Source organism: Prionailurus bengalensis, chromosome D1, assembly GCF_016509475.1.
Source record: "Prionailurus bengalensis isolate Pbe53 chromosome D1, Fcat_Pben_1.1_paternal_pri, whole genome shotgun sequence".
Lineage (NCBI taxonomy): Eukaryota > Metazoa > Chordata > Mammalia > Carnivora > Felidae > Prionailurus > Prionailurus bengalensis.
Genome location: NC_057346.1, coordinates 99,096,042 through 99,108,465, shown reverse-complemented (window position 1 = coordinate 99,108,465; position 12,424 = coordinate 99,096,042). Strand labels below are relative to the sequence as shown.

General features: G+C 53.2%; 1 protein-coding gene across 11 annotated transcripts in view; it reads left to right on the top strand.

Annotated features, from left to right (window-relative positions):
* The window catches only part of AMBRA1 (autophagy and beclin 1 regulator 1), a 179,874-nt gene extending 167,937 nt beyond the window's left edge, over positions 1 to 11,937 (top strand). For 8 of the 11 annotated variants that reach the window (XM_043581124.1, XM_043581122.1, XM_043581119.1 and 5 more), the window contains 3 exons: positions 2,659 to 2,751; positions 4,310 to 4,503; positions 10,343 to 11,937. In XM_043581124.1, the coding sequence (XP_043437059.1) occupies positions 2,659 to 2,751; positions 4,310 to 4,503; positions 10,343 to 10,845 (790 nt within the window). In that variant the 3' untranslated portion in view covers positions 10,846 to 11,937. Of the gene's footprint in view, positions 1 to 2,658; positions 2,752 to 4,309; positions 4,504 to 10,342 lie in introns of those variants that run through there. The other 3 variants (XM_043581123.1, XM_043581117.1, XR_006297466.1) reach the window with 2 other exon arrangements.
* Positions 11,938 to 12,424: the final 487 nt, after the last annotated feature.

The window sequence follows — 12,424 nt, the reverse complement described above, 5'->3', positions numbered from 1 at the left end:
TGTTTTTGGAGGTCTCTGCTGTTGACCTCTAACCATTTGCCTCTTCCCTAATGGAAGGTCCCCTCCTGTCACCTGTGCCCTGCGGCGCCCTGCTGTTCTCAGACAATGCCCACAAAAATAGCTGAATGTTCCAAAGGGGAAGGAGCTGCTCCTTCTTAAAGGGATGGTTTGAAGATCACACCAAATCCACAGCCCAGCAGGCCCTCAGGAGTAGCCAAGAGGGGTTAGTACAGAGCAGGGAATGAAGGGTACTTGTGTCTGGCTGTGGCCCTTTCCCTCCAAAGATGCTGGTGTGCCCTCAGGTGAAGCCCAGTCCCCAGAATCTTCATGACCCTTGAAAGACAGATAAGGGGCTCAGGCCTAGGTTGGTTTCCTTTCACCTGCAGTAGCACAGCCTCCTGACACACAGTCCCTCCTCATCCGAGCCCTGTCAGGTGCCCGTTCTGGCTAATCCTGTTTAGGAACGAAGCACCTTACTTGACTCCCCCACAGCTGTCTTTTCCTGGCTTATCCTCTTGACCCACTGGCTTTGATTTCTCTGCTTTTTTTTTTTTTTTAATGTTTATTTATTTTTGAGAAAGAGAATGCAAGCGGGCAAGGGGCAGAGAAAGAGGGAGACACAGAATCTGAAGCAGGCTTCAGGCTCTGAGCTGTCAGCACAGAGCCTGACGCAGGGCTCGAACCCATGAACCGTAAGATCATGACCTGAGCCGAAGTCAGACACTTAACTAATTGAGCCACCCAGGTGCCCCTGATTTCTCTGCTCTTTATTGAAGAAGTTCTGCTGTTAAAGGAAAATGACCTAGGACTCTCAGTTGAAAAGCTAGCTTTCACTGGAGCTTGTCTTAGCTTGGGCATCCAAAGCAGACCACCACAGACTGGAGGGCTTAATCAACAGAAATTTATTTCCTCATAGCTCTGAAGGCTGAAGTCTCAGATCAGGGGCCAACATGGTTGGGTTCTTGTAAGGGCTGTCTTCTCACTGTGTCCTCACACAGTGGTGAGGAGAGAGAGCGCGTGCATGAGATCTCTTTCTTACCCTTGTTCTTCTTTTTTCTTGTTTGTTTTTTGTTTTTTTGTTTTAAACTTTATTTTTAAGTAATCTCTACACACAGTGTGGGTCTTGAACTTTACAACCCTGAGATCAAGAGTCACATGCTCCACTGACTGAGCCAGCCAGGCACACCATTTTCTTACTTTCTTATAAAGCCACAGCTCTGTTGGATTAGAGTCTTACCTGCATGACCTCATTTCACCTTAACTACCTCCTAAAGACCCTATGTCCAGCTATAGTCACACTGGGGGATAGTGTTCCAATATATGGATTTGGGGGGGTACAGTTCAGTCCACGGCTGTGCTCTTCAAGCACAGTGCTCATGCCCTGTCTCATTTAAGAGCAGAACTGGCTGTTTTGAGTATCTCTTAACAGTCTCCACAGGGACACCAGAGTTCTGGTTTTTTTGTTTTTTTGTTTTTTAATTTTCAAGTGAGGTCTGTGCCCAGGGTGGGGCTTGAACTCATGATCCCAAGGTCCAGGAGTCTCATGTTCTTCGCACTGAGCCAGCTGGACGCCCCAGGGACACCAAAGTTCTGATGGGCCCAAACACCTCTTCCTCATTTCCTATCCACACCTTCAGCACAGCACCCCACCCTCAACCACAGTGACTGCTAGGTAACGCCTCTTCCTGGAAAGAATCTTTAAAAGCAAAGCAGTCTGTTTAACGGGGCTGCTGCCTGTGATGGTAAGTCATCATGGAAACGTCAGAAGCCACTGCTTCCCTCCTGGCAGCGGTGCCCTATGACACTGGCAGAACCGCTTGATGGTCCATTACAGGGAAAGGAGGAAGCAGGGCAAGGTTGGCAATCTGGAGAACTGGACAGATAGAAACTCCTCTCCGCTGTCAGCAGTGTGGCCAGTGGCCACTTGAGGGTCTCTCTTCTACGCCAGTAGGAAGTATGGGGACACTCACAGGGCCGTCTTCTCTAGGAGCACCTTTCCCCACTGCTAGCCCAGCCTGCCCTGGCAAAGGAGGCTCTAGGTCTAGAATAGAAAGCCTTGTGGACTATTCTGGCTCAGTGGGGGCTTTTCCCTGCTTAGACTTCTGAGCTCCAGGCAAATTAAGAATGGCAAGATGCCCTGGTTTTCCTTCCTCCCTGCCCCACGGCAGCAGGGAAGACCCAGTGGCAGGAGCCTATGCTTTCTCTATTTCAGATCACTAAGCCCACACTTGAGGCAGGGCTGTCTGTGGCACCCCGTCTCTCCAGGGCCTCCCCAGTCTCTCATTTGCTATCTTAGCTCCTTTCTTTATGCCTGAAGAACACTCAGCCCACTGCCTGCATACAGTGTGGCTATTTTTTAGCTATCTCTTAGGCCTGAGGAGGATCTGGTGAGGCACTGTTCAGAGGAAGGAAGAGGCTAAAAACCCACCACTACAGGCATTTGGGCTGTTGGAGATTTGTCCGCACTGCTCCAGCACTGCGCTTCCTGGTGGAAATCTCCAGTCCTTGTCTCAGCTCAGCCCCAAGAGAGACAAAGGAGAGATGAAGGAGGGCTACCAGGCCACAGGCCACAGAGCCTAGGAGGTGTAAGGAGTTCTGGCCATTCTCTTTCTAATGCTCTCCACCTTTTCTCCTCCACCCTTCCCAACTGCTTTTCAGGGCCTTGAACTCTGGTGTTGAGTACTACTGGGACCAGCTAAACGAGACTGTCTTCACTGTCCACTCCAGCAGCAGGAGCAGTGAAAGGCCAGGGTGAGTTTGGGAAGGAGGAGGGCACAGCTGTTGGAGGCCTGTCCCTTCCTCCTGTTTCCAGTGGGCTCTCAAGCAGTGCCCTCAGACTGCTCCGGGGCTCTCTGGGTGCCTCTCCTCAGCCACAGCAGCTCCTCTTTGATCTGCTTCATGCATTGAGCTTTTGCACACAGTTGGATTCGAGAAAAGTATTCTATGGCAAAGGACGAGAACATGCTCTGCTCTTAGAGTCTTGACTGAGAATAAGTTAGGACATCCTGTGGGCTTCTCCCATCCTGGCCATGGTATCTGGGCACACTGGGGTGACGGGAGAAGACAGAGCACTAGGGAGGGATGCTGTCCACAAGAAGAGTGCTGGGAGCCCAGGGAGAATCTGTGGACAATACCGCAGGTGACCAGGGCCTCAGGGACCAAGCTGCCCGGAGCTAGCACCCAGGGACAGACACATCCCAGGAGCCAGTTAGAGTAGGAACCTCGTACTGATCCTCTTATCAATGTATTAAGGAAGACTGAAACATGAGAAAAAAGTGATGGGTCAGTAATACAGGTAAGGGCATCACTGCTTCCTAGAAGAATTACAGGACATGGCTAGAAGAATAGTCCCCAGAAGCAGCTAGAAATGAGTAGCTGGTGACTGTCATGGAAGTCCTGGGCCCCCTCTGCTGCCAGCTGTATCTGTCCCAAGGGTCAGTGCCTGGGAAATGTGCAAGGAAAGGGGTGCTAGCTTTGGGCCTGGGCGTTATTCCTATGAATAGTGTTCCTATGAAGTAGTCAGCTGGGCTGCCTACTTTCAAGGGTCTGTTGTCAGAAGGCCCTGAAGGAGGAGCCCAGAAGGGCCTCATAAGAATCCTGATGCTTTTCCTCCAAAGTGGAGATCCAGTGGAAATTCCAGGAATTTAAACTGGAATCTTGTCAGCATATAGTTAGAAGGAAGGAAGGAAAAGCTAAGAGAGAAAAGGTCCCTTCTACTGCTCACCCTTTGTCCCACAGATCTCAGCTGGTGGCTTCCTGAACATGGATAAGAGGTGTTCTTTTTTTTTTTTTTTTAATGTTTATTTATTTTTGAGAGAGAGACAGAGTCTCTGAGAGAGAGGGAGACACAGAATCCGAAGCAGGCTCCAGGCTCCAAGCTGTGAGCACGGAGCCTGATGCGGGGCTCGAACTCTTGAACCACGAGATCATGACCTGAGCTGAAGTCAGATGCTTAACCGACTGAGCCACCCAGGCGCCCCTAAGAGTCTTAAGATGAGCCTTCTCTACCTCCCCAGAAAAATCCTCATTGTTTAAGGGAGTGACTGCACTAACTGGCTTTGCAAAATTGGATGGTTTTGCAGCTTCCTCTCATTGTCCCAGAGCTTGCCCTGATCTGGAGGAGAAAGGACACAGCTGAGTTAACTGCTTTTGGGAGGTAGCTGCAGCAGCACAGGGCTTCTTTCTCGTCTTAGCCTGTGGGCCCTGGTCCAGGGGACTGTTCCCTGAGGAGTGGCGTGGAACAAGTGGAACTCTATGAGGCCTACTGTCCCAAACCCTGCCTGACTTCAGTCTGCCCTTCCCTCCCTAGAACCAGCAGAGCCACGTGGAGGACTGACAGAGACATGGGTCTGATGAATGCAATTGGGCTGCAACCCCGGAACCCCACCACCTCAGTGACATCTCAGGGCACCCAGACTCTGGCCCTTCAGCTGCAGAATGCAGAAACACAGACGGAGAGGGAGATACAGGAGCCAGGGACAGCAGCTTTGGGTCCCGGTGAAGGTAAGAGTCACGTAACACCAGAGGGGAAATATGACTGGGAATGGGCAGTTGGGACCTTCATCACCCCTCCTGGTCTGTCCGCAGAGACCGTGGTGCTGAGAAAGGGCCCTCCCCTCTCAGAATGACTACCCTCTGACTGCTTGGGGAATGTTCCCCTGGTGGCGTTAGGAGCCTCCTCAGGCAGGAACAGCATCTCCCTGATCTGGGTCACTGTTTCCACCCAGTGGAAGCTGAGTTGCTCTTACAGCTTTGCTCCACTCCCACCAAGTACCCTGACCTCCTCCTCCTCTAAAACTTGGAGGACCCAGGTGGTTCTTCCAGAGAGAGCACACAGGAAGTAGTGTAGATGGGAAAGACTGCAAGAGAGACTCACTGGTGCGAGCTCTTATTCCACGGACAAGCACACCAGACCTTGGGCTTCCAGGGCCAGCCCACAGGATAGCTTGTCAAGCTGCTATTACACCCATGGCTCCTTGCCCTTCTGGCTACAGCCGGCATACCAGCAGCCCCGTCCTTCACCTACCTCAGGTGTAGCTCAGCCAGCATCAGCCCTGGCTCTGTGCTGGCCTCACACTTCTGAGAACCAATTAGCACTTCCCAGCGGTAGAGCTCGAGCCACTTTGGAGTCTGTCGACAGCTGTGTTAAGCAGGCTGTTCTCACTCAGTCGCTCTCCTTACCCCCACCCCAGCCCCCTTGCCGGTTGGAGCTCCAAACAAGGCAGCAGCCTCCAGCCAGACACATATGCTTTAGGTCTGTGTTGAGCCATTTGCTCAAAAAAACGTCCACAGAAGGAAAAGCCATGGTGTGCATGAGGCGTGTAACAAATTCACCTGTGTCTCCCCCAGGGAAGAGCTTTTCACACTCTAGTCACCCCACAGGGCACTGTGCCTCTCACCGTCATCAACTGAAACTTTTTATTTGTTTTTTAATTTTCATTTAATTTCTAGTTAGTGAACTGAAATTTTTAAAAGTTGAATCCTTTTTTGGTCTGTGGCCCAGGCCACCTCCCCAGCTGAGGCCCGTGACTCTTTGTGGGGTTCTCGCCAGTTTCAGAGGCCCGAACCTCATTCCCTTCCTGTCTCCCCCGCCATAAAGGAGAGCAGGTGGTGGAGGGTGAACCATTCAGAGGCCAGAAGCACTCTTCAGCAAGAGTAGCCATCTGGCGCTGAAGTGTGGGCAGAGTAGGCTTGGATAGCTCTCTGCATCTGTCTGAGGCCCGGTGACCTTTGCCTAGAGCTCGGGAGCACAACCCTTCTTAGCATCCCAGTCCTTTGCAGAAGACCCTCACCTAGACAGAAGTAAGGGAGAGGTGTGGGTTGCAGGGAAGGGTGTCACTGGCCAGCCTCATGTCTCCTGGGGCCAGGGGCCTTGTTCTGAGGTGCTTAATTACCCCACTGGACCACCTACCACTCCTACCACTCTGGTAGCAAGGCAAGGGACCGGGAAGCAAGAGTCTCCTTGGGTGCAGGTGTCCTCCCTGGCCCCCCCCCCCCCATCCCCTTCCAGCAGGCAGGCATGGCAGCTCTGCACATCCCCACCCCCACCCCTGCCTCCTCTCTCACCTTACTGGCAAACTGGCGGCCACACCTGCCGGAACATGTAGAAGAAACCCTTAGTTAAGTTAGCTAACCCTTCTTGTTGGCGTAGCTAGGAGGTGGGGCCAGGAGGGATACATCCCTACTCACTAGAGGCCCAGCTAGATTAGTGGGGCAGGCAGCTCTACCTGAGTAATTCACACTCTGGGGCTGCCCCTCCCTTAGCCCCTTCCCCGTCAGCACCAAAAGGTTCCCAGGCTACTACTCATTTTCTTGCTCTATAAAAATTTGATTAAAACCCATTCCGCTCATTCTAGGATGTCCAGGAAGAGCCTGCCCCAGGGGGAATTTGCAGGTGTCAGCTTTTTAGCTTGTCCACCTTTAAACCTTCCCTACCCTGTCACTCAGAAAGGGAGGGGTGCGTTCCCAGGGCTCACTGCTTGCTCCCCTCACTGAAACAGTGCCCGCCTGGCATACAGTAGGTGCTCAGGAAGTGTGTGGAATGAATGGACTTAACGGAGCAAGGGCCCACCCCTGAGCGTGGCTGTGCTGTACTCTTCTGTCTCTGATCTCGGAGAAGGCTTGCCCGGGGCTCCTTCTTGTCTGGTGAAGATGAGAGTTATTAGCCCCACTGCAGTAGCCTGGGCCCGGGGCCAGAGAAAAGCGAATGTGGAAAGTGAGGGACTAGAAAGCCAGCGGGTCCCCTGAGGGCAGGAAGCACAGCTCCTCTTCCCACTCAGCCTGGCTCCCCTCTTCTGGTCAGTGACAGCCCCAGAATGAAATGCAGTTACAGGGCATTTATGGGAACTTGCTGATCCCATCCTGGCATCCACATCCAGAAAGTACCTTAGAACTTGCCAAGGAAAAAATGTCCTGTCAACACTAACTCAATTTCCCATTTTTCAAAGACAAAAAGAAATGCTTTTGCTAGGGAAAGAGACAGTAGAATTAACCTCTGTGGCCACCACTGCTCCTCGAGCTAATAGCTTGGATCCCCAGCCACGGCTGCCTTTTCCCTTAGGCCCCAGTGTGTTTTTTTCTTGAAGAATGTGCCAGCTGCCTCCAGTGCCAGCTCTTAGCCTTGGCTTAGGGTTCCCGAGAGAGAAGCACAGCTCACAGCTGTGTGCACAAGCATGAGGAAGTCGTCCATGGGCACAGTTTAACTTCTTCCATCCAGTCTCTTTTGAGCACTTACTTTATGGATGATACTGTGTTAGGCACCATGAATCCAAAGGTGTTGCAGAGAGAATCCGATTCAGAGATGAAGCCATCATCTCTCCCTTCAAAAAGCAAGTCCAGGGGCAACTGGGTGGCTCAGTCTGCTGCGCATCCAACTTTGACTCAGGTCACAGTCTCATGGTTCTTGGGTTTGAGCCCCACATTGGACTCTGTGCTGACAGCTCAGAGCCTGCCTGGGATTCTCTCTCAGTCTCTCTCGCTCTTAAAATTAAAAAAAAAAAAAAAAAAAAATCCAGAAAGGAAACAAACACGTAAGTACTTCTCCCATAGCAGAGGAGCGACATGTGACTAGGTTTCAGAAACTGCCTTAAGTCTGAAGCACCTGTAAGCCGTGCATTAGACACTGGACCCAAAGATAAATAAAACTTATTCTGAGACCTTCAGGGACTTGGAGACCAGAAGGGAGATACCACAGCCACAGATAACTCACACAGAGAAGAGTGGGACACTGCGAGGGCTCAGGGAGAGAGCCGGTGGGGTGGTATTTACATTGACGTTGAAATCCACAGTGTGTCCCTGGTGTACGTGAGCAGGGGATTGGAAGGCACACAGAAGTGCCTAGTTGGGTTTGGTGTGGTCATTGGTGCAGGAAGAGGGGATAGTCTGGGAAGTGGTTCGGACCTGACCAGAGGGCCCTTAAATGTAATGCTAAGGCATCCTGACAACTTTGAGGGCTTTTGTTGCTGCTGGGTTTTAAACAGATTATGGACTTAACCAGAACTCAGTGAATCCGAGATTAATTAGAATGGTAATAGCAGATGGGGCGCCTGGGTGGCGCAGTCGGTTAAGCCTCCGACTTCAGCCAGGTCACGATCTCACGGTCCGTGGGTTCGAGCCCCACGTCGGGCTCTGGGCTGATGGCTCAGAGCCTGGAGCCTGTTTCCGATTCTGTGTCTCCCTCTCTCTCTGCCCCTCCCCCGTTCATGCTCTGTCTCGCTCTGTCCCAAAAATAAATAAAAAACGTTGAAAAAAATTAAAAAAAAAAAAAAAAAGAATGGTAATAGCAGCGTGGAGGTTGGGTGGAAAGGGGAGAGATCAGCAAGATCAGGGAATACAGCCACAGTCATGGTGAGAGGTGGCCAAGACCAGAGCCATGGGTGCAGTGGGAAAGGGCAGGCGGGGCTGGGCTCCCTGAGGGCCTGGCTGTGGCACCTCCCTTAGGGCGCCAAGGCAGCCCTGTCCTGCCCCTAGAAGTGAGCTACATGAGAAGAGCTGATAGTTCACCAGGCACAGAGCCCAGCACAATGAGTTCCAGTGCCAGCGGGCCTTGGGCCAGCCCACTGCACATCCCAGACCCAGCTGGGGAGGCCCTCGGTGCACAGAGTTCTTGGAAAGCAGTGGGGGTGGCAGTGAGCACAAGGAGGTCCCCAGGGGGCCTCGCCAGGCAGCTCTTTTGGCTCACAGGGTGGTAGCTCTGCTGGCACTGAGGCCCTAGGTTGACCTTTCCTCTTACCCTCTGCCCCGCTGTGGGAAGGCTTCTCCCCCTGAGAGAAGTGCTGAGGACCTTTCAGATCCTTTTCTTCTGCCCTGGGAGTTGGCACTGAGCTTTCTGAGGGGGAAGCTTGGAAGGGCAGCCACCTTGAGGGCCGGCGGGGGGCGGTGGATAAGTAGAGTGGACTGGGAAAAAAAGCAAGCCGCACATAAGTGAAAACCCAGGCAGAGTCCCCACTGCTTAATGTTGATGAGAATCATCTAAGACCCATAACATGAGACTGCCAAGCACTAACAAGGAGGGAAAGATCTAATGGGGCTTTAGACACCATGAAGCTGTGAAACTGGCTGGAAATGCAGCTCTAACAAGGAAAGCGGAGAAAAGGGACTGGACAGGGAGGGAACAAAAAAAGTCTTACAAAAATAGCTGTTGACAATAAGTACTCAAAAAAGAAAAACCCTCACCATCAGCGCCCCCAAATCTGCAAAATCCCAAAATGGCCAGCAAGTAGCCAAAGGAAATAAATTGATAGTTCAGTAGTGCCAGCCCTAGCAGCCCAGGAGCCTTGATCGTAGTTGCCCACAGCCTCAGATCAGCCCACCGAGGGCTGAGCACAGGCGGAGGGAAGGTCCTCGGGACAGAGCCCCACTCACAGACCCCAGGTTAATCACTACAGCCACCACTGACTGAGTGCCCACTGTGTGCCATTATCTCATTTCCTCTACCCTGTGTAAGCTAGTTGTTTTCATCCCTTTTATAAAGTCTGGAAACTGAAGGAGGTGGATGTTAAGCGACTTGTTCAAGGTCACACAGCTAGTGAGTGCGGGACAGATTTGAGCCTAAGTCTCCTCTGCTCCCACACAAAGGAATGCTCAGGCCTTTGGGGAAGGAACAGAACCTTCTTTCTCTCCCTGGAGATGCGGGCTGAAGCCTCAGGTCTGGGCAGTTGGCTGTCTCCAGGGGAAGATGAGGGTATCAGGCATCCAGCCCAGCCCAAGGAGAATAGTAAATGGGAAACAGCTTGGGAAAGCTGGTGGGGAAAGGAGGAAGAGAGGAGACAGAATACCTTCTAGGGAACAGTTAAAAATCCAGTCTTCCTTGTGGGCTTTTAGAAAGTAAACAAAACACAGAAAAGACAGCAGTTTTGAAATGAAGTAGAGCAGACTGTTTGCTTTTGGGCCATACCCTGTAGTCGCCCTCTCTTTCTACAGACCAGGCAGCATGCCCTGTCCGGGGCTGGGTCTCCCAGGTTACCCAAGACAGGCAGAGGGCAGACAAAGCAAGCCATCTGCATCCACCTCATTCCCCTTCACTCGTGTGGTAATTAGTCTGCCACTTGTGTCGGAAGGGTCTTCTGGTCCAGCTCTGCTTCTTAACTGGCTGAGTGGCCTTGGCCACCTCATGCCATCCTAAGCCTCAGTTTCCCCACTGGCAAAACAGAAATGGAAATGATGATCATTTGGGGAGTCTTGTCTAGCTTTCAAGTCTCTGATTCTCAGAAGGAGGGAATTAGACTCTTCTCATTTTTGCTTTTGGCAAAGAATCCCCCAGCTCCTACTCACAGTGGCCTGCCTGCCTCAGAGGCCCCGGCCAGCCACGAATTCCCTCTGTCTTGTGTTCCATGCCTTCCAGGTGAGGGCTCGGAGTCTGGTGCGAGCGGGGAAGATGCCCTCAGCAGGATCCAGCGGCTGATGGCAGAAGGGGGCATGACAGCTGTGGTGCAGCGAGAGCAGAGCACCACCATGGCCTCCATGGGCGGCTTCGGCAACAGCATCATCGTCAGCCACCGCATCCACCGTGGCTCCCAGACGGGCGCTGAGCCCGCGGCCGCCCGCGCCTCCTCGCCCCGGCCCTCCGCCTCTCGGGGACTGCTCCCGGAGCCTGGGCAGCTGGCAGAGCGGGGCCTGAGCCCCCGGACAGCCTGCTGGGACCAGCCTGGTGTCCCTGGGCGGGAGCTGCCCCAGCCCACCCTGCCCTCTTCCTCCCCTGTCCCCGCCCCCCTCCCCCTCCCCCTTCCCAGCACCGAAGGACCAGCCCTGCACTGCGACCTGACCAATAACAACCACCTTGCTGATGGCGGTGGTGGCAGCAGGGGGGAAGCTGCAGGCCCCAGCAGGGAGCCACGGAACAGGTAGAGACACACGTGTGTACTGGTGCTTCCCCTCGAACCGCTGAGCAGAAACCGGACCTCACAGCTGACTCGGAACTGTACACGCGGAAGAGCTGCGGGCTGCATCAGGGAACAGGAGCAAGAGGGTGGGGGGTCGAGAGGAAGTCAGAGTCAGTGGGCATGAGGCAGTCGAATGGGCAAGGCTTGCCTCAGGGGACTAGAACCTTCCAGGATCTGGAGCCCAGGGGAGCCATGCTGCTGTGCTACGTGTGAATGGAGGAGGAAGTGGCTATCCCTGCCATGAACCCCCCCCCCCCTTTCTCTTAGAAACATGGCTTAAGAGACTCGCCCCTGGGCAGAGAGCCTTAGAAGGGTGAACCGTCTTCCAGATCTGGGCCAAACCATCCTGGACAGTGGCCAGTGGGGCACCTTTGCCCTGACTACCTGTTGCATGGGCAGAGCCACTAGGAGCCCAAGAGCAGGAGGAGCAGCCTGGCCCCCAGGAACCACCTCCATCTCTGAGCCTTCCAGAGCTTCAGCCTCTCTGTATCATCTTATCCCCTAGAGACCACAGTCAGGGTCAGGCCAGGCTCCCAGATTCCTGAGGACAGGGACTTCCTGCACTTACTGATGGGGGACAACCATGGAGTGAAGGGAGGGGGGGCAGCCTGCTTGCCTGATAGAGGATGGAGTCAAGGGATGGTGGGCAGGTCCTCACTCAGGAGTGGGGGGTGTAGGCTGGCCGGCCCCCAGGGCTTGTCCACCAGGCTCCTCTCCCCCGGCCCCCAGGCCCTCAGAGCAGCACCTGTGGGTGGCAGTATTAGCTGAGCCTAGGCCAAAGCCAGCCCAAGGCTGGGGGAGGGGATGAGACTCCAGGTCAGAATGTGAGGTCTCGGTCTGTGATTTAAGGTGTTGCATGTGGAATCTTGAACTGTACGTGTAGTTTCTAGTGGAGAAATCAAGGCTCTGATTATTTTGTTTTTAGTATGAAAATGTGATTTCTTTTCTGTTTGTAACTCATCATAGAAACATTGTGGTGGGAGGAGAGGGGATAGTCTGACTGCTAATGAGGGAAACACCAAAGATCTACATCATTAAAGTGATGACATGGCCCTCACCAGGCTCTTCTCTGTTTGTTTCCATGGAGGATGGAGGAGGGGGTGGTGATTGGTAGGGGGCAGGGTCACTGAACCAAGCTGGGCCCAGGTTCTCTCAGGCACTGTTTCTGGGGCTGCTGTCCTACGTGGGGAGCCCCATCTGTCCCCTCAGAAGAAGCTGGCTTCATACTACGTCTCTGTACCGCCACCCCCTGCTTGCCCCAGGTCTGCTAACGATTAGGGCAGCCTTAACAGTGACAGGTGGGTATGTAGGAATGACAGAAGGTCACTGTTGATTGCTTCCTACCCAGGACTGTGGGTCTGGAATGAAGATGTAACTGGCCAAAAAGCCGGGTCCCCTCTAGTCTCCAGAAACCACCCATAATGGGTGTCTGGGCTGGCCAGGAAGGGAGCTTGGTCTTGTCTACAGGCATCCCTCAAAATGCCATTTGCTAGAAAGTAGGGGAAAGATATTTGCCCCACTCTTACAGAAGCGCACAGGAAAAA